The sequence below is a fragment of the Molothrus ater genome, chromosome 9 (assembly GCF_012460135.2).
Source record: "Molothrus ater isolate BHLD 08-10-18 breed brown headed cowbird chromosome 9, BPBGC_Mater_1.1, whole genome shotgun sequence".
Taxonomy (NCBI): domain Eukaryota; kingdom Metazoa; phylum Chordata; class Aves; order Passeriformes; family Icteridae; genus Molothrus; species Molothrus ater.
This window is the reverse complement of record NC_050486.2, coordinates 14,743,661-14,770,111: the sequence shown is the minus strand read 5'-3', so window position 1 is coordinate 14,770,111 and position 26,451 is coordinate 14,743,661. Positions and strand designations below refer to the sequence as shown.

General features: G+C 38.9%; 1 protein-coding gene across 1 annotated transcript; it reads left to right on the top strand.

The window, feature by feature from the left end:
- The first annotated feature begins 420 nt into the window (after positions 1–420).
- On the top strand, positions 421–20,546 carry BRDT (bromodomain testis associated). Its single transcript, XM_036387862.2, has 19 exons — positions 421–612; positions 1,236–1,373; positions 2,114–2,243; positions 3,059–3,228; positions 4,316–4,687; positions 5,692–5,820; positions 5,991–6,176; positions 7,265–7,452; positions 7,528–7,817; positions 7,901–8,014; positions 9,529–9,654; positions 10,530–10,597; positions 11,785–11,947; positions 12,679–12,791; positions 14,087–14,228; positions 15,942–16,015; positions 17,277–17,494; positions 18,730–18,889; positions 19,603–20,546. The coding sequence occupies exons 1-19, from the start codon at positions 421–423 to the stop codon at positions 19,669–19,671; spliced, it is 3,042 nt and encodes a 1,013-aa protein (XP_036243755.1). The 3' UTR covers positions 19,672–20,546.
- The last annotated feature ends 5,905 nt before the right edge of the window (positions 20,547–26,451 follow it).

The following is a 26,451-nucleotide window of genomic DNA, read 5'->3' as shown; positions in this document are numbered from 1 at the left end:
AAGGAAAAGATAAGATGTGTAATCAGCAGTATCTGCTGGGATGCTACAGCTGTTGTATGAGTGGGCCATATGCACTGTTCTAGCAGTGTGCTGGTTACAATAGCTATCTATCTTATTCTTACCTTTTTCACCCCTCATGCAATACTTCCTTCTATTAGGAGAAGCATGCTATCAGATTTTTTAGGAGAAAGCTAGTATGCATCCCTAGACTCTAGGTATGTCCAAATATGCATTTTAAAACCAATGTCTTGCTTAGACCACAAAGGCATGCCTGTAGTTACAGTATGGATGTTCCTCAAACAGAAGTGAACAGGTAAGCAGCATTAAATCGAGATATCTTCACTGAATGCTTCTGTTTTGTCCCCTTCAGGTTAAATGTGTAATGATCTTTGAACAAGTGGATGTACAAACTCCCTAAAGATGTCTGTTCAAAGCCAGCACTGTGCCATTATTATGAACCCTCCTCCACCAGAGTACATAAATAACAAAAGTAGTGGATGTCAAACAAACCAGCTTCAGTACTTACAGAGGGTGGTCATGAGAGCCTTGTGGAGACACAACTTTTCCTGGCCGTTTCACCAGCCTGTCGATGCAGCAGCACTGAATCTGCCTGTAAGAACCATTTTGGAACTGCAGTATTAATATGTAAATTATGTCAAATAATGTTAGAAAGATTTTTTTTTTCTAATGCAACAGATTATGGAAGACTATTTTTGCTATTGAACTGCTGTCATTAATCGAAGCCTACAAGAAAAGTGTTTTCTTTCTAGAGAAATGCTGCCAGGGATAAAGTATTTTGACAGCATTTGTGAAAACTTGGCAGCTTCTTTTTGTTAGTGACTGAGACTTTGTTGAAGTTTGGCTTCTTTTTCCTCTGTTCTATAAACTGGAGTGCTGCTTTGTGTAAATGGCTTTGAGACAACAAATGAGTGCATATACTTTTAATAAGTCCTACTACCAATAGAGCTCTGGAGCCTCTTAAAATAAATATTCTTTGGGACTTTGAATGATATATGTTATATGGAAGAACAAGGACAAAATATAAGGTGAAGATATCCTGAACACCTACATTTTTGGTACCTATGACTATAGGGGAAGGTTTTCCTTTAAATTAAATACTGCTTCTAATATGACACAATTCTCTCTTGCAAATTAGCTTTCATAACTAAATGTGTAAAAATCTTCCTGTCCTAATATTAAGATATGTTTGGTGACTTATTCTTTCAATACTACAGGATTATTACACTATCATAAAAAAACCTATGGATTTAGGCACCATAAAAAAGCGACTGGAACACAATTACTACACAAAAGCTGCAGAATGTATTGAGGACTTTAAAACTATGTTCTGGAACTGCTACATGTACAACAAGGTATGTGGAACACCAACTCTTACCAGTAACTGGTTCTGTTGAATTATACAAACAAGTCTAAAACAAGCACATGGTTATTAGAATATGCAGTAAGTTAGTTGACATTTCATTATTGTTTTGAAACTATTTTTTCTGAAGTGTTGGTGATGTTTTTTAATCTGGGATTGACTGAGGACACATAAGTGAAGTCTTGCTTGCTGTTCCAGCAACTGAGTGTATAGCTTTTTCTGCACAAGGACTCCACATCCAAAATCTCTGGGGTTTAGCTGCAGAGCTCATGAACAGCAAGCACTATGTCACTGCTGTACAAGTCCAAGGCTAGCAACCCTGAGCCATGCTGTGTTCCTTCAACAAGTTCAACCTAATGAAGTATGATCATCTCCCTGTTCTTGGATATTTGTTGGCTGTGTCTTGGTATCTTTGAGCTTCAACAGCTTCTTCAGAACACAGGGTTAATAAGGGAGTTGCACATCTGGCCCCTTGGGTTTTTGCTGTAGAAGTGTGCAGAGGTAAAGGAGAATTTTTCAATGGGACTGTGAGAGAAAGAGTATTTCAATAGTGAAGTAATTTGCTTTAAAGTGAGTTGCAGGAGCAGGGATGACAATGATTTCAAGACCTCTCTGGTACTAGCGGCTTTTTTTGATCTGTTGGGGCAGGACTGTCTAGCCTGGTAGTTTTATGAGATAGCTCCCTTTACTGCAGCCTCTCCTTTACTGAATGGTATTGACCATATTTTGCAGCCAGGTGATGACATTGTGTTTATGGCCGAAGAACTAGAAAAAGTGTTTATGCAGAAAATAGCCCATATGCCACCAGAAGAGAGACCAGTGAGTCTCAAGAAAGGAAAGAGAAAAGGAAAGAAGACAGAAGGTAAGGCCTTTATTGCATGCTGAATTTATAATATATTAAGCAAGCAGAACTGGAAACAGGGTATCTTATTTGTCACAACTCAGCCCTGAAACAGTTTGGGTGTTTTCTACTCTTTCCAGAACAATCAGACAAATCACAATACTGCTATAAGGCTTTAGAATTATTTTTTTTAATTCAAGTTCCTTTTTTTAGAAAAAGAACTGACTTCCAATTCAGTGACTGTCATGCTGCTCAGCATTGTGTTATATAAACTAATAGGTGTGAACATCTGTGGGAAGTAAACAGAGTAACAGCTGAAAAAGACATGAATAATCTAATCAGCCAAACCAAACAGAGAAAAACATTGGTCTAAATTGTTCTGAGATCTCAGCAGTGGAGATCTGTAATGCTGCTAAGCAATACATGCAGGTATTAACTATGCTTAGTAAACATGAACCTACATGATGCAGTCTGCACTCTTTGCTGCTTGGTCTTTGTGTTTGTAGAAAACAACTTGCTTTCCCTGGCAAGAACATTTTTACAATATACAGAATGTAGTATGATGCCTCTTTAATCTTTGGTCTGAAGTCAACCCACACTTTCTTAAAGCCAAGTAAGGTGTAACTTGGCAGGATATTCTAGCTGAGGCACTAATGGTGTGAGCAGAGGAGGATACCAATGTTGCTGTAAGTAACTAACACTCTAGTTTACATTTATTTATGGCATTCCTGTATAGGCTAGTGGTTATGTGGACAGCTGGTCAATTTGACCATGAAAGAAATTCAGTGCAACATTTAAGACTTAACTTCTAAAATTTCCTATATTAAAATAACCAGAAACATGGCAGCCCAAGCCTGGGATTTCAAATGAAGCAAGCACAACTGAGAAGCAAGCTGAAAGTGAGCAGCCTCCAGTGATGACTCAAGAGCGACAGCAGGTTACCCTGGCTCCTTTGTCTGCAGCCCAGCTGACTGCTTTAATGCCAGCTGCAGTCCCTATAACAAAAGTAAGTTTCCTCAAATAACTTTCAGAATGAAAGATATTGAAATTGCTCCTTCAGGCACTTATGGCGAAAGCATAGGAGCCATGCTTATTGCTCTATGTTTTTGAAACTTTTGTTATCATAGGAGATAATAAGAGATCTCTATTAGATCTTCAATGTCTCTGCTAAATACCTGGGCCAGTACTAATTCTAGAAGTTAAACAGAAATTGGGATGATTGCTTGGCACATAATTTCTTATAAATGTGATTTTAAAATGTTGTTCTCAAAGAAAAGAAACTAAGATGATCATTCTTGAAGTGTATTACTATATATACTTCTGTGGGCTTCACCTTGAGGATAATTGGTTTTAAACCACTAAAATAAAGATCTAAGTTCTATTTAATAATTTCTCATGCTTTTCTATGTAAATCAAATACTTGTTTCTTCAAAAATTAGCATGTTTGCTTAAACACTGTGTAACTAGCCTGGGAGGTGGTGTTTGTAGCTCACAAAGCAAATTCTTGTTACTTCAATCTGAGTTGTATGTGAACATCTGAAAAAATTCCTGTACTGACTTAGTTCTGGTTGTGCTCTTCCAATGAGGAACAGGCACTTTTGCCAGTCTCCCCAATAGTGTATATTTACACTTCACCCACATGGAGTCTGAACACTACTGATGATAAAGATGCATTATATGGCTTCCAAACCAAATACTACACAACTTAAAGAAAAAAAGAGATAAACCATTTACATAAGGCCCTCAACCAGGCCTAAATTAAATCGCAGTAGTTTGCCACCTTCCTGTGACTGTCAACTTGCAGCTAATTTCATAACCTGCCAGCTTTCTGGAATCTTCACAAATGGCTAAAATCTGAGCACAGCCTGGCCTGCAGTACATCTACTTCGTTCCTTTACATTTAAGATGGAGCTTGGTGAGCTAGGCTTGTAAGACCTTGTTGGTTTTTAGTCTAAGCTTGTGGATTTGCTGAATTCTGCTCTGACTTCAATAGCTGTACAAGTTCTTGTTTTGGGCTACCCACACAAAAGAATTTTCTAAAACTGACCGTTCTCTTCCTGTTCTGGACACTTGTATATTTTTTCTTTTCTTAGGCAAAAAAAGGTGTGAAAAGGAAGGCTGACACTACAACTCCTACTACTTCAATAGTCACAGCAATTGGTCAATCTTCTGCAATGCTTAATGAGAGAAAAGCTGTTAAAACATGTAGAGGTGAAAATGAATGTATGGTAACAAATAAATTTCTGAAGAGATCCTTTTCAGATTCTCAACAGCCACCTGGAATTGTTAAAAAGATTCACTTGTCAGGACAACTAAAACATTGTAATGCAATACTTAAAGAAATGTTTTCAAAGAAACATGCAGCATATGCATGGCCTTTCATAAAACCTGTAGATGCAGCATCTTTCTCCACGGGGGTGAACCAAGCCATTGCCACATGTCCTACAGACCTGGGCACCATTAAAGTAAGTATGTTTCTGGGGAAATTAGGCTATTTGTGTAATTACAAGGTTTTAAATGTGTTAGCTGAAAATGTACCATGAAAGCTGCTTTTTCTATGAAAGACACCACAACAGGCCTAGAAACCAGATGCATTTCTGTTTCTCAAACTTAGCCAAAGTCACTAAAGAGAGTCTTGTGAGTCTCATTGTGACACACAGTGGCTAATCTACCCTAATGTCTGAAAAAGCTACTATAAGTAGTGAGGGAATTGTGATCACCATGAAGCTCTTCCAAGCATGCCACATGTTAAATATCTGTCTGTACGCACAGTGCTGTTGTTAATGCCCTATAAAACAAAATGAAATTCTGTCAACTCCTCCTTTTCCCTCAATCTCAATGTTCTTGAAGTGCCCTAGAACTTCTACACTGGATGTTTACATAACACATTTCACCTTTTTAGTGGGAAGCAACCATTCTAGATGGAGATATGTGGACAGCTCTCTGTGGATGCTGAGTGTATTTGTAGGGGGTAAAATATTTAGTCCAGTTAAGCTCCACTTTTTGGGAGATATTCAATTTTAATAGCTTAGCTTACTGAATTATCTTGAAAACTGACTTGCACAATACAAAGGTTATTTCCCAGTGTCTAGTCCATTTGTTTGACTCCAGCTATTATGGAATAAGCTTCATGTAAATACCATGTGTAGAATCAAAAACAGATGCTGAGTTCAGAACCAGATAAAACCACCCAAACATTGTTGTCTTGATCAAGTGCTGAAACTAGTACTACAAAGTCTTTCAGCAATTACAATTAAATCTGTTTAAAAGAGGAAAAAAAAAATCTCTTTGTTAAAGAGACAATGTTGAAATGAGATGCAGGTATTTCCATAACATTTTTTATAATATTTACTGTCTTGATACAAGCTGAACCTGAATATATATGTTAAAATTCTTGTTCCTCCTTTCTTTCTGCTAGTTCATGGAGATACTGTATACTAAGTGTGCTTTTAATTTTCTTTTCCTGTAGAAGAAAATGGATAACTTTGAATATAATGATATACAAGAATTTGCTACAGATGTTAGATTAATGTTCATGAACTGCTACAAACGTAATTCTTCAGACCATGAAATAGTTGCTATGGCAAGAAAACTTCAGGTGAGTTATCTTTTAAGACAGACTTGAAAAAGAATAGTTCATCTCATGGCCTGATGTAGAATCTACTGATATTACTGAACTACTGTGTTGCTGTGTAGTTCTGCAAATAGTAGCTGCATAACACTTTCAGAAATCTGAAAAATATGCTGTTCCCAAACCTAACTCTTCAGGATGTTTTTGAAATGCACTTTGCTAAAATTCCTGATGAACCTGTTGCGAGTGATCATCTGCCACAGCCTGTGAGAGAAATGACAGAAGCATATTCCAGTGAAAGCAGTAATAACTCTTCAGAAGAAAAATCATCTGAAGATTCTGAAGAGGAGAGAAAAGTGAACCTCAAAAAGCTTCAGGAGCAAGTAAGCATTATTACTTATTGTCTGTGACTTAAGATCTCTCTAGTAATGTCACTTTCAATGATCTATTCCAAGACTTAGCAACAAAAATCAGTTTTTAAAAGGTTCTGTTAACTTGTATTTTTAATACAGAATTTTAGTCCCATTTGGAAGCACTGCCAAATGTTAAGTGAATAGCGCCTCAACAAATACAAAGTGAGCAATGGTTCTACTACTCTTGCCTACCACTTCTTCAGAGGAATCTCAAAACTTCTTTAAAAATAAAAGCATGTTCCTGTGGTATGAGAGCCTCCAGGCACTCCACATGTAGCTTAGTGGCATATTCTTCCAACAGGGTCATTTCTTTCACATGGTCAAAAAGCATTGTTCCTACCCTCAGTCTCCTTTGAGCCATACATAGGCAAATTGTTAATTTCTTCTTCAAAAAGCTCAATATGAGAGAGAAAAGAAGGTATCTCAAGCTAAGCAGTGAAGCAAAGCCATGCTTCATATTAGGAGTGGGATAGGTGTTACTTCTGCTTGAACATAATTTTTAACCTGTTGCTGCTGTATCTATAAACTCTGGGGAAAATTAGCATTTGTTCTGTTAGTGAAATGAGGGACAGTTTTCAGTCCTTGTCAGATTAGTATCATCAATTTATGAATGTAGGCACAAGGATGAACACAAGTGTACAAGCCAGCCTTTACAGTAGCGAGGTATTTCAGTGATTTCTAATCTCATCATCTGACCATCTTCTAATTCCTGAGGTTTAAACAAAGTTGTGTTAAGGTCTTCTCTGAAATTCTTAGCATTTCTGGGGAGGTGGGGGGGTGTGTTTTTTCCTGACAGAAAGCTAAAAAGCACATGCTGTTAGAAATGTTTGCATAAAATAAACAGTCCTGCGTCTTCTAGATGCATAATCTGTGACTGAGATACAATAGGTAAAATGTTTGGGGAATAAATATCATTTGGAAAGCAGACATCCTATTAATATCCATTCAGCTTGCCACTAATTTCCTGTGATATTCAGGACCAGTTTACTGTTCCTCCTACATTGCCCAAGATTATCAACATTCTGTGGGTTTTCTTGTTTTCTTTTTGGTTTTGATAGCTTAAAGCTCTTCACCAGCAGTTGTGGGTTTTGACCAAAGCATGCTTATCTAGACCAGGAAAGAAAAAAGGGAAGGCTAAAAGTGAGAAAAGAAAGAACAAGGAAAAAGCTGAAATAAAAAGCTTGATTCAAAAGAAGAAAAATCTGAAATACATGAAGAAATCTAAGAGAAAGCTCTCTTTAAACATGTAAGTGTGGGGAACTTGTGTGGGTGTCAAATTATTTTAAACTGCTGTTACTGCAGTACACTTTTTTTCCTGCAGTCAATCAAAGAAAACCATGCAGCAGGTCTTGTTGACACATAAGTCAGAAGATGAAGATGGTGCCAAACCTATGAATTATGATGAAAAACGACAGTTGAGTTTGGACATAAATAAACTCCCTGGAGATAAGCTTGGGAAAGTAGTCCATATAATACAGTCAAGAGAACCTGCACTGAGGAACTCTAACCCTGATGAGATAGAAATAGACTTTGAAACTTTAAATGCTTCAACACTCAGAGAACTAGAGAGATATGTAGCAACCTGTTTGAGGAAGAAACCAAGAATGCAGGGTATGTAGCATAAATGATGTTTTAAAAACCCATTAGATTTGCTTCCTGGTTTGCTTTCATGTTAACTTCTGTTTCACATGCAGCTAAAAACCCAACAAAGTCAAAAGAAGAACTTAATTTTGAGAGGAAACAAGAGTTAGAGAAGAGACTACTGGATGTCAATGGTCAACTAAACCCAAAGAGAGAGAGCTTCAAGAGTAATGTGGCTCTTACTTTTATTCATTTGCAATGGAAATAGCTTAAAGTGGAATTCTTCCCTTGGGCTTTAGTCCTGTTAGGTATCTGGAGCTTTTCTCCTCACAATAGGTGGGGTCTTAAGTTTCCCACTGATAGTCTAAGGATTCTTTCTATGCTGACTGAGCTGAAGTCACAGCAGCAAATTTGGTCAGTTATTTATCCTGTCTAAAACAGTTTCCTTATTCCTGCACCTAATACTTTATTACAAGTAAAGATGGTAACAGTTTCACAAATTAAGGGGCACTGAACAATTCCCCTATGCTAATATACGAAAACATGGTGGGGTGTGGAGGGTCACACAAACTATTTGATTGCAATTAACTTTCTGTGGTTTAGAGACACAAGAATAACCACTTGTTATATGGCAGTGTCATGCTAACAAAACCTGTATATCAGGGACAGGTGTGCTGTGCTATCTTAGACTTAAGCAAGTTTCCTAGGAGAAAAATTCAGTTTTTCAGGCAATAATGCATTTCAAGATCAAAGCCAGAAATTCAGTGCGTACTTGAGCTGTACACTTACTGGTGGTTCTCATCAGGGGCTGAGAATGGATCAATGCAGCTGATGCTGCTATTCTAAGTCAAGCTGTTCCTCATTAAAATAGTGAGTGCTGTTATTGCCCTCCACTGGATATCTATTTAGCTCCTCTGTAAAATCAGCTGACATGATAGAAGCAGCTCTGGAAGACACAGGGACATGTGTACCCAGCATTAGCTCAGTCAAGTCTTCCTGTCTGGTATGCATAATGGCTTGAAAATATCCTACAAAGAAAATCTTAAGGAGCTGAAATCAATTATAAACTATATGTTGTGAGGACAGTAAAGAAGCTGCCTAGGAAATCTTTACAACTGGTATCTGGCTTCTTTACAAGAGCTAAATCTAGACTTGTGTCCAGGGAAACAGGTATCCCTGTAACTTCTCATTTTTGAAGCTTCCACAGAGAAAAACTTTGAAAAAGGTTTGACTCCAAAATCATCATAAGCTGAGTTAAATCAACCCTGCAGATGCAAAATAGTCAGATGGTGGGGAGGTGGCAAAAGATGGCAATTTTGGGAATGCATATGGCTAGGGAAGGAAGAGTTGGCTGTAGATAAAGAACTCTGCAGGCAAGTCTGGCAGCAGCAACGTGCACACAAACAGGCTCTTGACCACAGGAAAGTTTATGGGGGAAAATTGCTTGAATTGTGTCTTAAGTCTACTGTTTTAATCTACTTCAGAATTGTAAACTGTGTGATTACAGCTTCTTCTTGGATATTTCATTCATTCAAGTAGCATGCTGCTGGTAAATCCCACTCCTCTCTCTCTAGAGGGAAGTCTTTGTTTTCAAGTCCACTGCTAAATGGACAGTAGAGAAGGAAGCGAAATAAAATGAATTCTTGTATGGGAGAATAGACTCAACAAGGTTGATCACAGTCTTGTATAGGAAGAATGCTCCAGTGCAGGTTGTTCTGAATTCTTTCTTTTTCTCCTGCAGTTGAAAACAATGCTGAGTCATGTACTGGGCCAAGCAGACTCAGTGACAGCAGCAGCAGCTCCTCAGATTCTGGCAGCAGCTCTAGCAGTGATTCTAGCTCCTCAGATAGCAGTGACTCTGAATCAGGTTAGAAAGTTTATTTTTGTGTTTGTGTAGGCAAAATATCTTCTCTCTTAGCATCGACCGTTCCACATGCTTACCAAGGATTTTAGTAATCTTTGGTTTGGTTCACTCCATTTTGAAGGTTTAATTCCAATGTTATGAAATGAAATGATGCCTTAATACTGTGATCCCATGGAACACAAGACAACCAAATCCCCAGTACATCCATTCAATTTACCAGTGAAAATCTATAGGGACTAAAATAAGCTAGCAAAAGGTCTTTGTATCTAACCTGGACACTTGACTCTAGGGCTATAGCTTACTCATGTAGCTTTGATCCCTTTTTGAAAGTGTGATTCACTTTATTTTCATCTTCTGGTCTGCACATGAAGGGTGACCTGAGCAACAAAAGTGCCTACAGCATTAACTGTAGAGGCAAAATCCACCCTGATGCTTAAAATGTTTCAAGTTTGTTTAAAGGATATCACAGCATGAGAACACTGAATGATGTTTCTCTGTACACAGAACTTTTTGGTTTTCTAGGACAGAATAGATCTGCCAAACTGGAGGTCTGCAGTGTAGATCTCCACATGAGGTATAGGGTGAGATGAATGCTCAGCCCTCTGCAGCGTGGGAGGGAGCAAACACCGTGAATCAATGGCAATGGAGACCTTGATCCTGCAGCAATCTGTGGTCTCTTTTTATATCTGGGAGAAGTTCTCTAAACACATCAAGTTCAAGTCAAAGTATTCAAGATAAGAATGTTCCTTTCACTGTGAGGTTGACTCTAGGTACAACTGCAAGTCACACCTTCTATGTGTGAATAATGAAACATATGTGAATGACTGATTTGGTTTTTTTCCATCCCCCTTTTTCTGCCCACCTCACTGTATTCACAGTTACAGAAACCTGTTCAAAACAGACTGGAGCCAGGCAGAACTGTCCAGCTTCTATGGGAAAATCTAAGGTAAATCTGCCTGGAATGGATATAATGATTTTGCCCTAAACAAATAACAAATTAACTATACAAATAATTTTGTTAAAGTTATTTTTTAACATACAATGGTAATAGAAATGATGCAGCTTCATCAGGAAATATGGCTTGAATGCTATTTTTTCTGTAGAACTGATTGTTATGAAGATGTCCCATGAGCTGTTTTTAAAAATAACTTATGCATCTGTATAGGAACAGATATACTGGGAGGTTTTTATGTTTTATTATCATTGTCGTCATTATGTGTTTGATGAAGAAGGGCAGAATGCCCTAGGTATCCCACGCACCCCCAAAAAGGGCAAATAGTCTCCAAATGGGTCTCTGAGTATAGAATTGACCTAACAAACAGTGTAATGTTTTTAATCTATTAATACCCTCACCTCTATGCCTGAAAATAAATACATTGTACACTTATTTTCAGGATACTTTAATGTTGCTTATTGTTATGGTATTATTTGAACCAACAGCAGTTTTATCTAGAAATAATTCTTAATGCCTCTTAGATTGAATCGCTCTATTTCTGTATTATACAGTGGGTGTTATTTCTTGTCAAGGTTAGCTGCCTTTAAGAATTTCCCTTGAAGCTACCAGAGACAGAGACCTTGAATTTCAAAGCAAAATCACAGCCAAACCTTCATTCTTCTTGCAAGAGACTGACTTTCCCTTAAAGTACAGAAAACTAGGCTGCAAATTTATTATTCAGCTGCTCCTTCTGCATCTTCATAAGCAAAGATTCAGGGAAGGAATTATGCAACACTCTCTTTTTGCTTAAGAGCTTCAGCCTCTGCAGTGACAGAATGACAGCAATAAACTGGAGAAAATAGGATCCAGGAAATGAGCTTCAGCTTGGTCAGTTGTAACAGCCCCTTACTGACCTTCTGAGTAGCAACAAACATCATACTTGAAATCCTCACATTACATTTTGTTCTCAGGGGTTTTCTGTATCTGTCAGACTAAGGCAGTGAGTGCACTTTACCTTGTGGCTTTTTGTCATCTAAATGCTTAGAAAATGATGGATTGGTATCACAATAAAGGGGTACTGAATCTGATAAACAGTGGAAATGAGCAGTGGTGGGAAAAGAGGATCAAATAACTATTAAAAAATTTTGGCTGTATTAACTACTGCAGTCTCTTTATAGAGAATACCACTTTGTTTACAGAGGACATCCTGCAATGCTGGTCTGCAAGCACAGCCCTCCTCTCTTACTAGCAGCTTGCAAATTCATGGATCATCTGAACTGCAGCAGCAACCTCCCAATGCACTGCAAATGCTTCAGTGTAGATCACTTAATCCATCAGAACAAAACACACAGACTCTCTCTGGTAATACCTTTATGCCTGTATTTGACTGCTGAGGAAAGGGGTTGTCAGGATGCCTGTATTGCCAAACAAGCTTATCTTGGAATTTTAGCACATGGATAACTGAAAAAGTTCTTGTAGGGTATGGATTACCAAAGAGCATGATGTAAATTAAAGCATGGGAGCACTGAGGATTGACTAGGGGTTTCAGATTACTGGGACACTTATGGTGGGGCAAAGTAGTATTAAAAACAGGAGGTGTTCATGCTTCCTTCCAATGAGATGGAAAAGGGTATCTTAATGAACTTGGAGCTACAGGAAGTGTTGAACACCTTGAGGCAGGATTAGAGGCTTCAACCCCTGCCCTCTACCCAAGTTCATGTCTGAAATGCCTCCTTGCTGAATGGAAGGCTTGGTGCCACAGGTCCTCTGAACTGAGTGTTGTTGTCTAGACACATCAGAATAATGAAGTTGCTTAGGAACTTGATCCGAGGAGCTATTTTCCCTCCCTCATTTGAAAAAGTCTAATAATGTTAGACACTACTGAGATTTTTGGTAGAAGACAGCATGAACTGGTAGCTGATTAACTGAGAAATCAATTAAAAACTAATTAAAAATAACTCTCTTAAATCACGTGGCTAGAATACATATCTCAATACTGACTTACTCCACAGATCTAAACAGTGACCTAATTTTGAGATGTAGGACTGCATTTTACATGACAGGGGAAAAATCATACCCTACTTCTTTCTCAGGTAAAATCTCAGCTGTACCTGCACTGTGTGATGCTCCAGACCAGCAAACTCCTCAGAGCACTCCAAAGACAAATCAGTCTTCTGTCATCCACTCCAGAAATGTTTTTCCAGAGGTGAATACGTGCTTCTCTCCAATTAATTAACTTCAAACAGCATCTGTAAAGCATGTTCTTAGCCTTGAAATAAGATGTAATACAGTACTTCAGGCTTGAATTTGATGCCATGAAGGTCATTTAAGGTTTACAACAAAAGTTTTCTAAAACCCCAGTAATAAAGTGATTGTTATCCTTTAACAGGGTAGTACTTCATTGCCTTTTTGCTGTAAAGGAAAGTTTGGCTGATCACATTTATAGTGTACTATAAAGCTTATTTTATTTCTTTTCAGGGCTATAGCTTGAACTTAAGTAACCCTTGCACACTTACAGGTTAAAAGTCCACCCTGTAAACCAAAATCTTTACAAAAGAGGCAGATTATAATGTGTGTTTTGGTTTTGTAGAAATATCAATTTCACAAACTGAGCAATACTGAGGCTCTACTGGGAAAGCATGTTGCTTTTCATACCTTTGCCTAAAGGTATGAAAACTGGGAATGGTATGGAAACTGGGGCTTTCAGGGTCTGGATGAGGTTGTAAAATATTATGACTGTTGAGTTCTGTCTTAATATGTTCTTGGAGAGTATCCTGGTTAGAAGGGCCTCTGTGGAGCAAAGGAAGTTATTGATGTTACTGCAGCATGATCACTTCCATGCTATGATGATTAATAATCCTTCTGAACATGGCTGGAAATTTAGTTGCTTTAATCAGGCTGTAATAGCTTTATTTTTGACAATGGATAGAAACTGCCTCTTGAATCTATGAGCACAGGAATGTCCTGCAAGTAAGGATGAAAAGTAGCTCACCCCTTCCTATTGGTGTCCACTGTCCAAGGTAGCAGGTAATGCAAATTGACTCAGTTTTGTGCAGCACTGTTCTTAGTTCAAGGGATTACTACACAGAGTAATCTTGCATAGAGTAAAAATACCAAAAATACCCAAGATCACAGTCACCCTTTACCCTGAGCTACAAGCAAGAGTGCAGCAACTGCCTTTATGACAACTTTATTCTGCTGTACCATGTTAAGGGTTAAAGATCTTGTATCAGTTTCTCATGCTCTACCCACTCCCATCACTTGGGATTGCTGAGCTGTGCATATTCTAAATCTGAAGTCTTGATTTATGAACTTGCTTTGTTTACCATAATATGAGTGAAATCTATTTCTTCCTTGGTGTTTACAGAAGCTAGAGCTGCAAGAATTTACTGCTCTAAGCTTCTAAACCTTTAATCCTGATGCTGTATAATAAGAATCCTCATATGCTAAACACAAGTAATATAAAGGACGTATTTTCAAGTCTAGCTTCTCCTCTTCTAGGTGTCCAACACCATTTTTCAAGTTGACAGTGCTGACTGGAGTAAACAAGCTGAGCAAACAAGACATCTAGACAAATCAAATAAACTGCAAAACAAGACCAGCGTGAGAACTGCTGATTTAATATCTATAAGTCAAGAACAAAGTATGTAATGTCATAATAAAAACTGTGTAGCCATTATCAGGGTTGCAAAGTTAAAAATGCACAAGAAACTAGTTTAAAGAAATATCAAGCTGTGAATACCTTGTATATTATTCAGTTTGCAGGATAATGGTTGGGTATGCAGTTTTCCCTTGCTCTTCCTTTTTTTATTTGCTGCTTAAAAACAAAAAAAAAAGTGAAATTAAACTGAATTAAAATGTTTGGTTCTTGTTCTGTGCTAAAATATATAAAGAAAATTACTTTTTGATTTAAGAATTTAGCTTTCAGAATGTGGCACTAAGGATACATAAACCAGTAAACCATGAATTCTGAAAATTGATGATTCAATCTGTTGAACTTCACTGGCTTCTGAAATGTCTTCTGCTGGAGTTTCATGGACCTCTTTTCCCAGAGCACTTTGTGTGTATTTTGAGTTATTATCCTTGGCTCTTGGTGTCAAGGATCTGACAGCAAATCACTGTCAAAGAGACTTTCACTATGGAATAAACTTGCAATTATTACAAGAACACTGGCCCTCTGAAAGCTGCATTCTATACTTCATACATATTTCCAACTAAAGAATTGACTGAACATCCATGCTCTGTGTGTCCAGTATTGCCAGACACGATTGGTTTTATTTCTCCTTTCCTCTTTTCCCTCTAGAACACCTAGAGAAGGAGGGAAGAAGCTTCTGAAAACTTGATGAAATGAAAAAGCAGAGCCTGTTCACTGATGAATTCTTAGTTTTGGCAAAGAATAATGCTAAACAGTTGCAGTTTATTAAAGCAATTCTGAAAATGGAGATTTGATTCTTCATGAATTTCTATTAATTTTAGGGTCTTGACACACCAAGCCATACATCTACTGCCCCCTTTTGCTTAGACTTGCAGCAGCTGGAATTGGTACATGGCCTCAGCTAAGATTTTTGCTGACAAAGTTTTGTGGCTCTGAGGTTTTTCTGAAAACCCCTTTAATGACAAACTGGCTGAGGGTTTGATACTTTGAATCCGGCATTTATTTGCATAATCTAAAAAAGTGTTACCTAAGTTTTTTTATTAAGCATTTACTTAAATAATGAAACATCTCAAACGACACTAGAGGATTGCTGCTGAATGAGATAAAATGCATTGTAATCTCTGGTTTGAAAATAGTGTTTGGGGTTTTTTTCTCCCTCAAATAATAAAGAAGTAACAGCATGAAGTATTTGTATATCTGTAGGCTACTGGAAATGTGAGGACAAGCCCTTGATGGCTGACCTATATGCTTTTAAAAAAAAGTAAATGGGGCTGAGAGCTATAGGTGAAATGAGTTTGCATGGTCAATCAGGTAATCCTAAAGCTGGAATCAAAAGGAAAGAGGGCTGGGTGGGAAGGGGAGGAAGTGACCAAGTGGCAAAGTGTTGTGCTGAGCCTTCCTGACCAAACCTTTAAAGCGTTCTGCTGGGACCTCTCCTAGAATTAACCCGGAGTTAATTTCTCATCTATAGTCGAGCTAGCTATACCTTTTCCTGCCCAAAAGTGGAGAGAAGTGGTCCAGGTCAACTTAAGCTTAGAAAATGTTTGGGAGAACTTCTGTCATTCTGAACTAAGTAATAAACTGCACTGTAAGCTTTATAAGTCAATTCCTTGAAAGACTAAAGATTTATCATTTAAATTTGAGAAAGAATAGTCTATAAAATCAACATGATCAAAAAGTCTCTTTTCATTCTTCCATCAGGTTATTGTACACCCAATGATAAATCTAATGATAAAAACATACCACAGCCAATGTCTGAACTCCTTCCAAGAAAGGTAAGTGATGCTCAAGTTCTGTTTGAGAAGAGGCTGAATGTAGTTACTAGCTTGAATAACTCCCTGACCTAGATCTTCTCTAAAAATCTGTTCTTTTACAAATAGAATATTTAGTATACAATAGGCCTTTGTCATTGGTATAATCTGTACAGATTTATCTCATTTTTAGTGTTAAAACCAAACAAATGACTCTCTTCATTGCAGAAGGCAAAGCATGTAAGATACATGCACACATGCACACAAATATATATTCAATATGCCCATGTTGCCTTACCAAAATATGGCTTGTTTCATCTAGTTTTAATATTTAAACAAGAAACTAGTGTTCCTTGATCTAGTTCTGATATCCAAGTTATTAGTGTGCTTTCCCTTACTGATCCAGTAAAAAAATAAGAGTAGTGTGGAATATAGTCTTGGTACTATTGGAAAACCTGTTCTGAAATAAGTCAAAGCACTTTTAATGACTGAAGATATTTATGACAGTTGAGCAAAATCTCTCCTGGCATACAGTAAGTTATCTTAATTGGAAGGACAGAGGGATTTTCTTATCTACTAAATTCTTCTCTTGTAATCAGCTAATTGAAAACATTAATTCAAAATTACTAATACTAGATCATGTCAACCTCTGGACCTAAAAATTTTCTATATCATCTGTGGAACTAAAATGTTTCTAGGATTTTTCTTTAGGCACTTAGGTTTCAGAAAATTATTAACTAACATGTTGAATTCAATTCCAAAAATATGTATTTCCTTCATAAGCACATGCTTCTACTAGAAGGAGGATTTCTTAAAAATGCTGGTTTTATTCTGATTTATGCTATGAAGAAAATGCCACAGGGGAACAAGCAAAACCCACAAACCTAATATCAAATTATTGTCGCGTAAGGATTGTGTATAGAAATTAGATGGACCTCTGTATTAAAACCTTGTCAATGGACCTTGTATGAACTCAGCCCTGTGAATTCATGTTTTCTGAAATGCAGAAGTGGAGAGGTAGACTTAAATAGTCAGAATAGCTACAAAGGCTAACGTTTGTTGGTATATTACCAAAGACTCTCAAAGTTGATGAGAAAGCACATTGAAATCTGCTCAGATTGCTGCATATGCACTAATATCCTGCTAAAGGAAAGATATTTTGGTGTAGATATTTCCAGCAGGCCTAGTCAACATTGTGCTAAGATAAGAACTAAGCAGGTAAAGTAGTTGAAGAGGTTTTTTTTTTTTTTCCTCTTCTATGTTTTCCTTTTTCTGATAACTTCAGGATACAGAACTGAAGACTGTAGATTCCTGGGTAAGCCTGTGTAAAACGATGAAGCTTCCAGCTCCAATAAAAGCATCTGCTGAGAGCTTCAATCAGTTCAGGGACGCAGTACTAAAGAGGAGTGGGCAAGTGCAGGAGTCAAAAAGGTCTCTTGGGCATGCTGAGAGGGAGCTGCAAAATCTTCCACAAGAAAACAAAAGATTTGTAACTACTTCTGTGTAAGTATTATTCTGGTTTTTGCCTGTATGATACTGGAGGGCTTAGATATTCAGGGACGAGGAGTTTGGGTTAGGTAATTGCCACATGTCAGATGAAACTGGGGAACTGTACCATGCTAAGCAAAACTGCACATCCAAAATGCACAGAGCAGCCTTTTCTCTTCAAATCAGTACTATTTCAGCAGTCAGAGAAACATCCCAGGAACTTCCTCCTTTGTTGTTGCTGTTAGTTTGCTTCTGGATTTTTTTTGTTGTTGTTTTTGTTGGTTTTTTGGGGGTTTTTTGGATGGAAGGGAGTTTGGATTTTGTTTGGGTACTAAGGTGAGAGGTTTTGGTGCCCTGGAGCACTTATGACCAGAGTTCACATTTGTCCTATTTTCCTACACCTGTAGCCAGGAATGTCCTCAACTTAGTGCTCTCCTAAGGGGACACAGGAAAGATTAGTCTTTGAGAGCATGTTGTTAACATAGCTATAAAGGGGTTCCAGTGTGCACCACTTCATACAGCAGAATTCTTTCCATTGCTGTAGAAAAGCACCTTCCATAAGCTTCTGCTTCCCTGGCTGTTTGCAGCTCCTGTTTCAGGCAGTGCCCTGAGGTCTGTGGCCATGCTGAGTGGGATAAATGACTGCCTACTAATTACTGCATTGCAGTAATATCCTGGAGTTTGTTTGCCACCTTTTGGAAACTGTAATATTCCCCTCTCCAGTAGTCTGGTTTTTTCCCCTTGCCTGTTTTACCCTGTGAAAGATAAATCTGAGCTGGTTCCTAAATTCTCCTGCACTTGCCCGTTGCTGGTTGTATTAGAATAAGTCAATTGGCTGGATTGTTTTATTTTAATAATCAGAGCATTTGAGAGACTTAAGAGTATACTCCTCATTCAGAAATTAGTGAAATCTACCTCAAATAACTAACTGAATAGGAAGAAGGTAGGAAAAAACCATCACAGGCCAAGAAAGCAGCAGAAAATAAAGAATTTCAAAGCAAGCATATGTAAATTTTGTGTAGTATATCTATAAATCCCAAATGCATGCAGATTAGAAATGGGACACTGGAAGCATGAACCTACTACAGCCCAAAATTGTGTGCACATAACTCTTGTGAAGGGAAATCACTTTGAAACAATGTGAAAGAGACCCTTTAAGTGCTAGGGTCTGATTTAAATTATTTGCAGAATTCTATCAGGTTATTGAAAGAACTTTTATCCTGTACTGATTTCGTCTCCTGTCTTTAAAGGGGCCCTGAAAGCACAGGATTGGATGCCATGGCAGTGACAGACTGTGAGCTTGAAAAAGAAATACCTAAGAGTAAACTGCCCGAAGCTCAACAACGTATTCTTGATCAAGACCGTAACTTGGCTAGAAAAATGGAACAAGAACGCAGGAGGAAGGAAGCAGTAAGTTTCTGACTCTTGCTAAACTGTTTTATTTTTCAACTTTACTATAGAATAAACAAATATTACATCAGATCCTTATTTCAAATGATCTGATTGATTGAAGTGTTACTACCTGAAGAGTTAGTGCAGAAAATGCAATAGGAAACTCAAAGTACGTCTTCAAGTGGCATGATATGAAAAACTATCTGCTTGGTCCTAGTACTCCCATAAGTTTAGAATAATTGTGTGGTAAAAAAATCTGAGGAGGAGTCCCTGCCCTCTAAATAATTTCAAACCCTGAGTGTTGCAAGCTGTCCATCCTCCTTAATGTGTTACATGTCACAAAAGTGCTAGTCCTACTGTTCTGGTGTGAAATACCACGCCTGAGCCTTTTTAAAACTAACTGGTTTTACTGGTGACAGTAATTAGCGTTTTCTAATTGCTACCTTTTTTAGATTGAACATTTTTTAAAAATTCATAGTGTTGTACAGTGGAATGTAAGTACCAGTGTGAGACCATGCTGGATTCAGGTAAGTTCAACTGAAGCTTTCATCCTTCAGCTCTTTTCTGAGCGCTTCAACAACACACACACTCAAACTTGTCATAACAGAGAAGACACATTCATTTTTGAGAAGATGCTTTACAGTTTTCTCTTAAATCATTAAGTATTTGACCTGCATAGTATCCATTAATGTCTGACTGCTCTGAAAAGACACTTGTTTGCTTTCTTGCAGACAGCTTGGATAATTGATGTGAATCTGCAGAGAGATATTATGGCATCTTTCGAAGAATATCTTGATTGAAAGCAGTGGTTTATATAGAACTTCAAACTACTAAACCCAGCATAGTTTTGTACTAGTTAGGATCTTAAATATTAAGACCACTTTAAAGATCTTCTCTAAAATGCTTTGTATTAAAAGCTTGTTCACTAATACCTGAAGTGTCACAAGGTTTATTTCTTTTCACTGCTTGTTTATACCATGTATTCTGTTCTGCTGAACAGTAGAATGGAGTTGTTCATTTGATTACAGTTTCATCTGTTGTTTATATCTGGTATTACAAAGAATCACTTTACTGTGACACACCTGTACAAAATCTGGGCTGTGACAAAAAGATCTCTCTAGAAGTGGTACTGTCTAAGGGAGGGGGTGTGTAACAATACTTGTAATCACAAAAAAACTTCCATGAACTCTTTCATTTCATCAGTAAATCTTATCTACTTGCATGTATTTTAAGGTCCAGATGTGTTTAATGTATTTTATGTTAACATAACATTTAGCTAAGGGTGCAAACATGTTTGCCACATAGTTCTAGTTCTTCTCAGGAAGAAATTATGGCAAACTGGCTCCAGTTTGATAGATTTTCTGATTGATACAAGATACTATTAGTGTTGAAAAATTTTCTGATAGAAACCAGAATGTGTAGTTTTTACATTCTTGTTGATTATATACAGGTATGGGAAATAAATATGGGACAAACAAAACATTGTTTTATGGAATTATTACCAAAACACAATGTGTATTACAGAAATGCTGGGTGGAAGGGGCCCCCTTCAGACAATCTAGTTGAGAAGTCTCCAAACCCTTTTTACCATGTACCCCATAATTTAAATATTTTAAGCATAGACCCCAAGACATGTATATTTATTAATTTATAAATTATATACACATTATAAATATTTCACTGTACTAGTCTATTTTTTACATTACATTATAATATTTTAATTTCTGTTTTATTTTCAACCCTGTTTATTTATTATTTTGAAATTTTAAAAATTGTATTCAATATTTTATTCCCACACTCCACTTTGGAGACTACTGATCTCATTGAGCCTCCTACTCAAAACTCTCTCCCAATAGAGAACTTCAATTTGTCAAGTTCCTGGATGAAAAGTGAAGGTAACACTGCCAATTGTGATGAGGTTCTGCCACAAGCAACTAAACTAAGTAACCTAAGTGAACAAAACTTTCTACAAATAACTGAATTTTCAGAGAAGACAATAAATTGCTTCTAAATTCAAAAATGCCAGCTAAAGCATGCCCAAAAATGGTAGCCTAGTCTTTCAGGTAGCAGGCTGATGAGTTAGTGCTAGTTCAAATAAATTTATTCAATATAGTCATGGATCTTCAAACTCTGCCATTGCTGGAATGGTATTATTTCATTCAATAGCACAAAGAGTGTGTATGACAAATGCTCAGATTGGGCCAGCACCCTATGAAATGTCCAGGGATGTCTTGGCCTGGAGGCATGCTCAAGTGTATGCTGTTTGGGAGTTCTGAGAGCTTGGCTAGCCAGGGATTTGGGATGAAAGCTGGGTTGTAATGTAAAGTGGTGCTGTTAGGATGTCTTTCATATCCACATCAAAAGTGACCTGCCTTCCTTTGTCATTTATACATTGTTAAGAGTTATTTGTCCTGCAATAAAGTGCTGCAGTTCACATCCAGGACTCTCCACCTTGCTGTCACTTGGATATACTTTCTCTCTGGGTTAATGCAAGCTCAAGAGCTCTTGCTTTGGAAATAGGAGGTGACGGAGGGAAGGACAAGAATTCCCTCTGAGCATTTCATCCATTGGACAGCTATATGGGCATTGTTGGTTTGAACTGCTACTTTTGTCCCTTCAAAAACTAATTCCAGCTTCCATGACTCTGTACTGTCACAATGGGTCACAATGTCAGTGCTGCTAATGCTAATCTGATAAACCCTTTATTTGCAACCTCCAAGACACTTGAGAGGATAATCAGTTCCTGTCCCCAGACAGAAGGCTGAATCCAGAAGTAAGGGAGATGGCCTCCAAATGTGAGTAACAAGCCTCTAAGGACTGTTTGCCCAAAGCCATGAACATGCTGTCATGGTTTGACACTGGGACAATGCCAGTGCCCCCGTGAGAATACCCTCTCCCTGGTTTCTGCTGTGAGATGTGACCAGGAATAAGCAAAGCAGGCTCCTACTTAGGAAAAAAAAAATATTAACTAAACTATAAGGAAAAGGGAGGGAAAGAAAAAAAGCACACAAGGAAAATGAAAACTTCACAAATACATCTCCTCCTCCTCCCCACCAAATTCCCAATACAATACATCCCCCAAATCATCGACTCTCAGTCTGACACCACCCTTCAGAATACCCAATTCTCAGTTCATCAAGAGGAGAAGGAATCCTTCTTGTGCCAATGATGACCTCTTCCTTTCATGTCCAGCACTCTCACCACTGAACACGGACCAGAGCTGCTTCTAGGGTTGACTTTTAAGGATGCTTCGTCCCACCCCAAAAAGGCACAGTCTCAATTTGGGACATCTGTCCCCCCATATTTTTCACCCCCTGGGGCTGAGGGGTACCCACACCAAACCCTCTTGGTCCTGAGGCATTGCCTCCCCCTAGAATGCAGTCCCTGTATCACAAGGAAACATGGCTCTGTCCGTGGCTACACAAAAAGAGTCCAGCATAAGCTACTCCATCATCTCTTCCACCTGAGTTCTTGTCCATTTCTCTTGTGGCCCATTTCCTCTTATCTATATCTCTCTTCTCATTCAGCTCCAGGAGGATTAGCATTTGTAATGTTTCCATCATCCAAGAAAAGGGTTAAAATCTGAGGCTCTGTCTATCCAGAGCTCCCACGGCTGCCCAGCCGGGCACCTTCTCACACCCCCCCCTTTCTCCTTCTCGGCTGGCCAAGCACAGGCACAGGCTCTCTCTCTGTCTCTCCTGGGTGGGGGGTGGCTGCCTGATGCCTCTCAGTGCTCCTCCACCCCTCCATCCCGCAGGGGCCTTCCCCTCCCTTCTGTCCAGGGCCCGGCCTACCTCACCCAGCTGCATGGCTTCCCTTGGGCCTACCTCACCCGGCCCCATGGCTTCCCTTGGGCCTACCTCACCCAGCTGCATGGCTTCCCCTGGGCCTACCTCACCCAGCTGCATGGCTTCCCCTGGGCCTACCTCACCCGGCCCCATGGCTTCCCCTGGGCCTACCTCACCCAGCTGCATGGCTTCCCTTGGGCCTACCTCACCCGGCCCCATGGCTTCCCCTGGGCCTACCTCACCCGGCCCCATGGCTTCCCCTGGGCCTACCTCACCCGGCCGCATGGCTTCCCCTGGGCCTACCTCACCCGGCCCCATGGCTTCCCCTGGGCCTACCTCACCCGGCCCCATGGCTTCCCCTGGGCCTACCTCACCCGGCCGCATGGCTTCCCCTGGGCCTACCTCACCCGGCCCCATGGCTTCCCCTGCCCCGCCCAGCCCGCAGCCGGGCCAGGAGCTCTGAACCTTTCCCTGACCGGAACCCAAGAGAGCCTCCCAGGGGAGAGCCCTGCTTTAACCCCGTGTGCTCAGAGGCGGATCCAATGTCCCAATGGCCACATTAGGTGCCAATATTAAAATCTGAACATCCATTGGCCTGACCATAGCATCCCAGAAAACATATTTCCTGTCAAACCACCACACATGCTCAAAGATGCAGAAATACCACTTGGGCAAATGACTCCCCTGCAAATAACAAGCTGCTTAAATAAACTGTTAGTTACATAAGAGATAAAAGGTGTACTAAGTTCTGTTACACCATTCATTGACCTTTATCATTTGTGAAAACAGCTGCTTTAATGTGTCACTTGCATACTTGTGTCTATGCTAGTAGATTGTGTCTACATATAAATGAAAGGTAAGATAGTTATTAGCTTTTACAAGTTTCTCTGACATTAATAAATGGAATATGGTAAATTTATTGCTATCAACTATGAGTTGGTCAGGCTGGAGGCAGAGGCAAAATCAGTGATGTGAAAAGTTGTCCTCTTTTGTCTCTCAGAGAACCAGGATTAGTTGAGCTGACAAAAGATAAACAGGCAGATGGCACCTTATGGAGGGCAAAGCACACTGTCAAAGCACGTAAGACCATCTGCCCTGGGGTTGGTTTGGCTTGGCACCCATTACAACAATAATTTAGAGCAGAAGATGAGAAAATCAAAATGTAAAGACAGAAAAATAATTGTTGGGGCTCTCAATTTTTATTATTCATATGACAGGTAGAAGATTCTAAGCTTTCTTCTGCAAAATCCTGGAAAACATGTGGAAGGTACTTGCCTTGTACAAACATGTTTGTTACACATATGCAGACAGTGTGGTCCTAGAGTACAAAGTGTTCCTAAATAATAGAGAAATTCTACAGCTTCCTTAGAACTGCTAGGTCACCAGCACTAGCTTCTTCCCAGCTCCAATGCCAGATCCATGTCCACTACCTCAAGATGGCAAAACTAGATGGCTAAGATATCTAAACTCTGTTGCCAAAAGGTTTGTATAATTTAGAAATTTGACGTAACTATTGAGGTAGTTAGTGGTGTATAAAATAAAAACAAACTTGGTTCTATTCTTGTGAAAAAATTTGTTCTGCTTCTTTCTTTGTACAAGAATTACTGCATAGCATGGCCAAATACCTTTGTATAATAAGGCACATCATGGTTGCATCTTTATTCCTTCTTGTATTCTAGATGACTACAGGAGTTTTCTGATTGCCTTGCCTAAATCTTTCATCAACCTTTCTTTGAAGGCAAGTGAAAGCTTGTGGTCAGATTCAGGATTTCAAATGTGTTTTCCAATTTTTCTTAGGGGATGTTTTACAGTAATTAATTCTTATTACTGGTTCATTAAGAAATTTGATGGCTACCATGATATAAACAACAGCACTGGTTGTTTTGCTCCTGCCAAACTTCCTAATTTATCTAACTGGGTCACTGGTTTACTGAGGTGCACTTCAGGGAAAAATTCTGCTGCTGCTTAGTCTGATATTGAGAAGTTGCAAAGGCTTCTTCCCTACAAGAAAGGTCATTAGCATGAAGTCTGATGTATAAGAAATGAGCTGTATGCTAATCCTAGGGTTGGCAGCGTGAGTAATCTGAGCACGAAGGGAAAGCTCAGGCTCGGTAGGCATGATTCATGCAATCCTACTGGAGTCTGCAGAGGTCGGTGTCTGAACTGAATCATCTGCATCTGATGTTCCTTCTCTTCTTGCCCAAGAGAAGGAGGCAGCCTTAAACAGCCCTGCGCCTCTTTCCCCAGCAGACTGATAAAGCTCCTGACCTCACGTTTGTAAGGCTTGTGTTCAGACAAGGAGCAGGGATCATGAACAGTGTTATTCAGCATTGGCAGCTGGTGTAGGTCACTGATATTTCATTTGTGTTATAGATAACAGCAAGCTTGGAAGCTTTTTATAGCTACCTAAAATGTTATCTTTAGTAATAGAAAATAAATTCATATTAGGGCTTAAACTTGTTTAAGCTTTTAAAATCATCAACATGCAGTAACAGGCCATTATTTACAACATTCCTTTCTGCTGTTTTAGTTAATTTCATTTGATTTTTCTAAAAAAGGAAAAATTTTGACCTTATTGAAACCAGCATTAATTCTGTCACTGCCTTCAATGGGCCTAGTATTCAACATCAGTGTCTATATTTGTACATCTGAATTTAGAACAAGTAGGAGAAAGCATTTGGTATGTTACAGACAAAAGTCATCTACAAGCTGTGTTCCATGCAGAGTGAAAAATTATATATATTTTGTCCTATATATACATGCTTATCCAATTTTTTTTAAAACTAGCTCATTGAATCACACATCTTAGAGTTAACAGATGGATGGTGTCTTTGTACAAGCTTCTACTTGCACTGCTGGACAGAGCAAAAATATTTCTCGGAAGTAAAGTTCTAATCCTACAGACTTATCTGGACCAAGAACAATTTTTTTTCATAGAATTTGGCAACCAGGCTCTCTTCAAATGGCAAGAAGCTGCACGTAGGCCTACATATGAGCTGTGACTCTCATATGGCTTCCAAAAGTCTTAAACCTGCCCATATCCTCTAGTCTAAAAAGCAAAGGTTCTAGGAGTAAAGGTGAGCAGGCCATGCAGTGAGTTAGATCAGGATTTGACACAGAAGCTCATTATACTTTTCTGGCAGTCAGCACCTACCATGTCCACATTTTGTTATCTTCTAGAGCTAATAAACTGTAATTTCTTAAATGCACTTTTACAACCTGTAAAATCAATTGCTTCATATAGTTACACTTCTACTTACAGTTTTGGATTACATGAGCCATTCTAGTTTTAAATTTCCATTTACCCTTCATATCAGTAGGTTAGTAGGAGACAGACTGGAGACTTTCTTTTTACCCTGGCATCTGTGGCCTTGTATGAGACAGTGACTCCTTCGTGTATGCTTGTAGTGATGTACTAATGGGCAGGCAGGGACTGTTCAGCCTCTATCAGCCCTCCGGAGCTGAGATATCAATACAGACTTAAGTTTAGGTGATTTATCTTTTTAAGAAATATTCACTAGTATTAGCATATAATAACTAAAATTGTAAATACGTTTACAAAATCACCCTTAAATGGGTAATAGTGAAACGGCAGTGAAAGAATGAAGTCTTGAAAAACACCATGGTGCGAGTACACAACCCCATGCCGGCAGTTATCCGCCTCTGGCACGGCAGTAAGGTAAGGGCGCTCAAGGGCGCGCTCGGAGCGCGCAGCGCGATCGCCGCCGGGGCCTGGGGCAGGCACGGTGGCGGGGACGGCCCGGCGGCCGCTGCTCCCAATGACATTCCGAG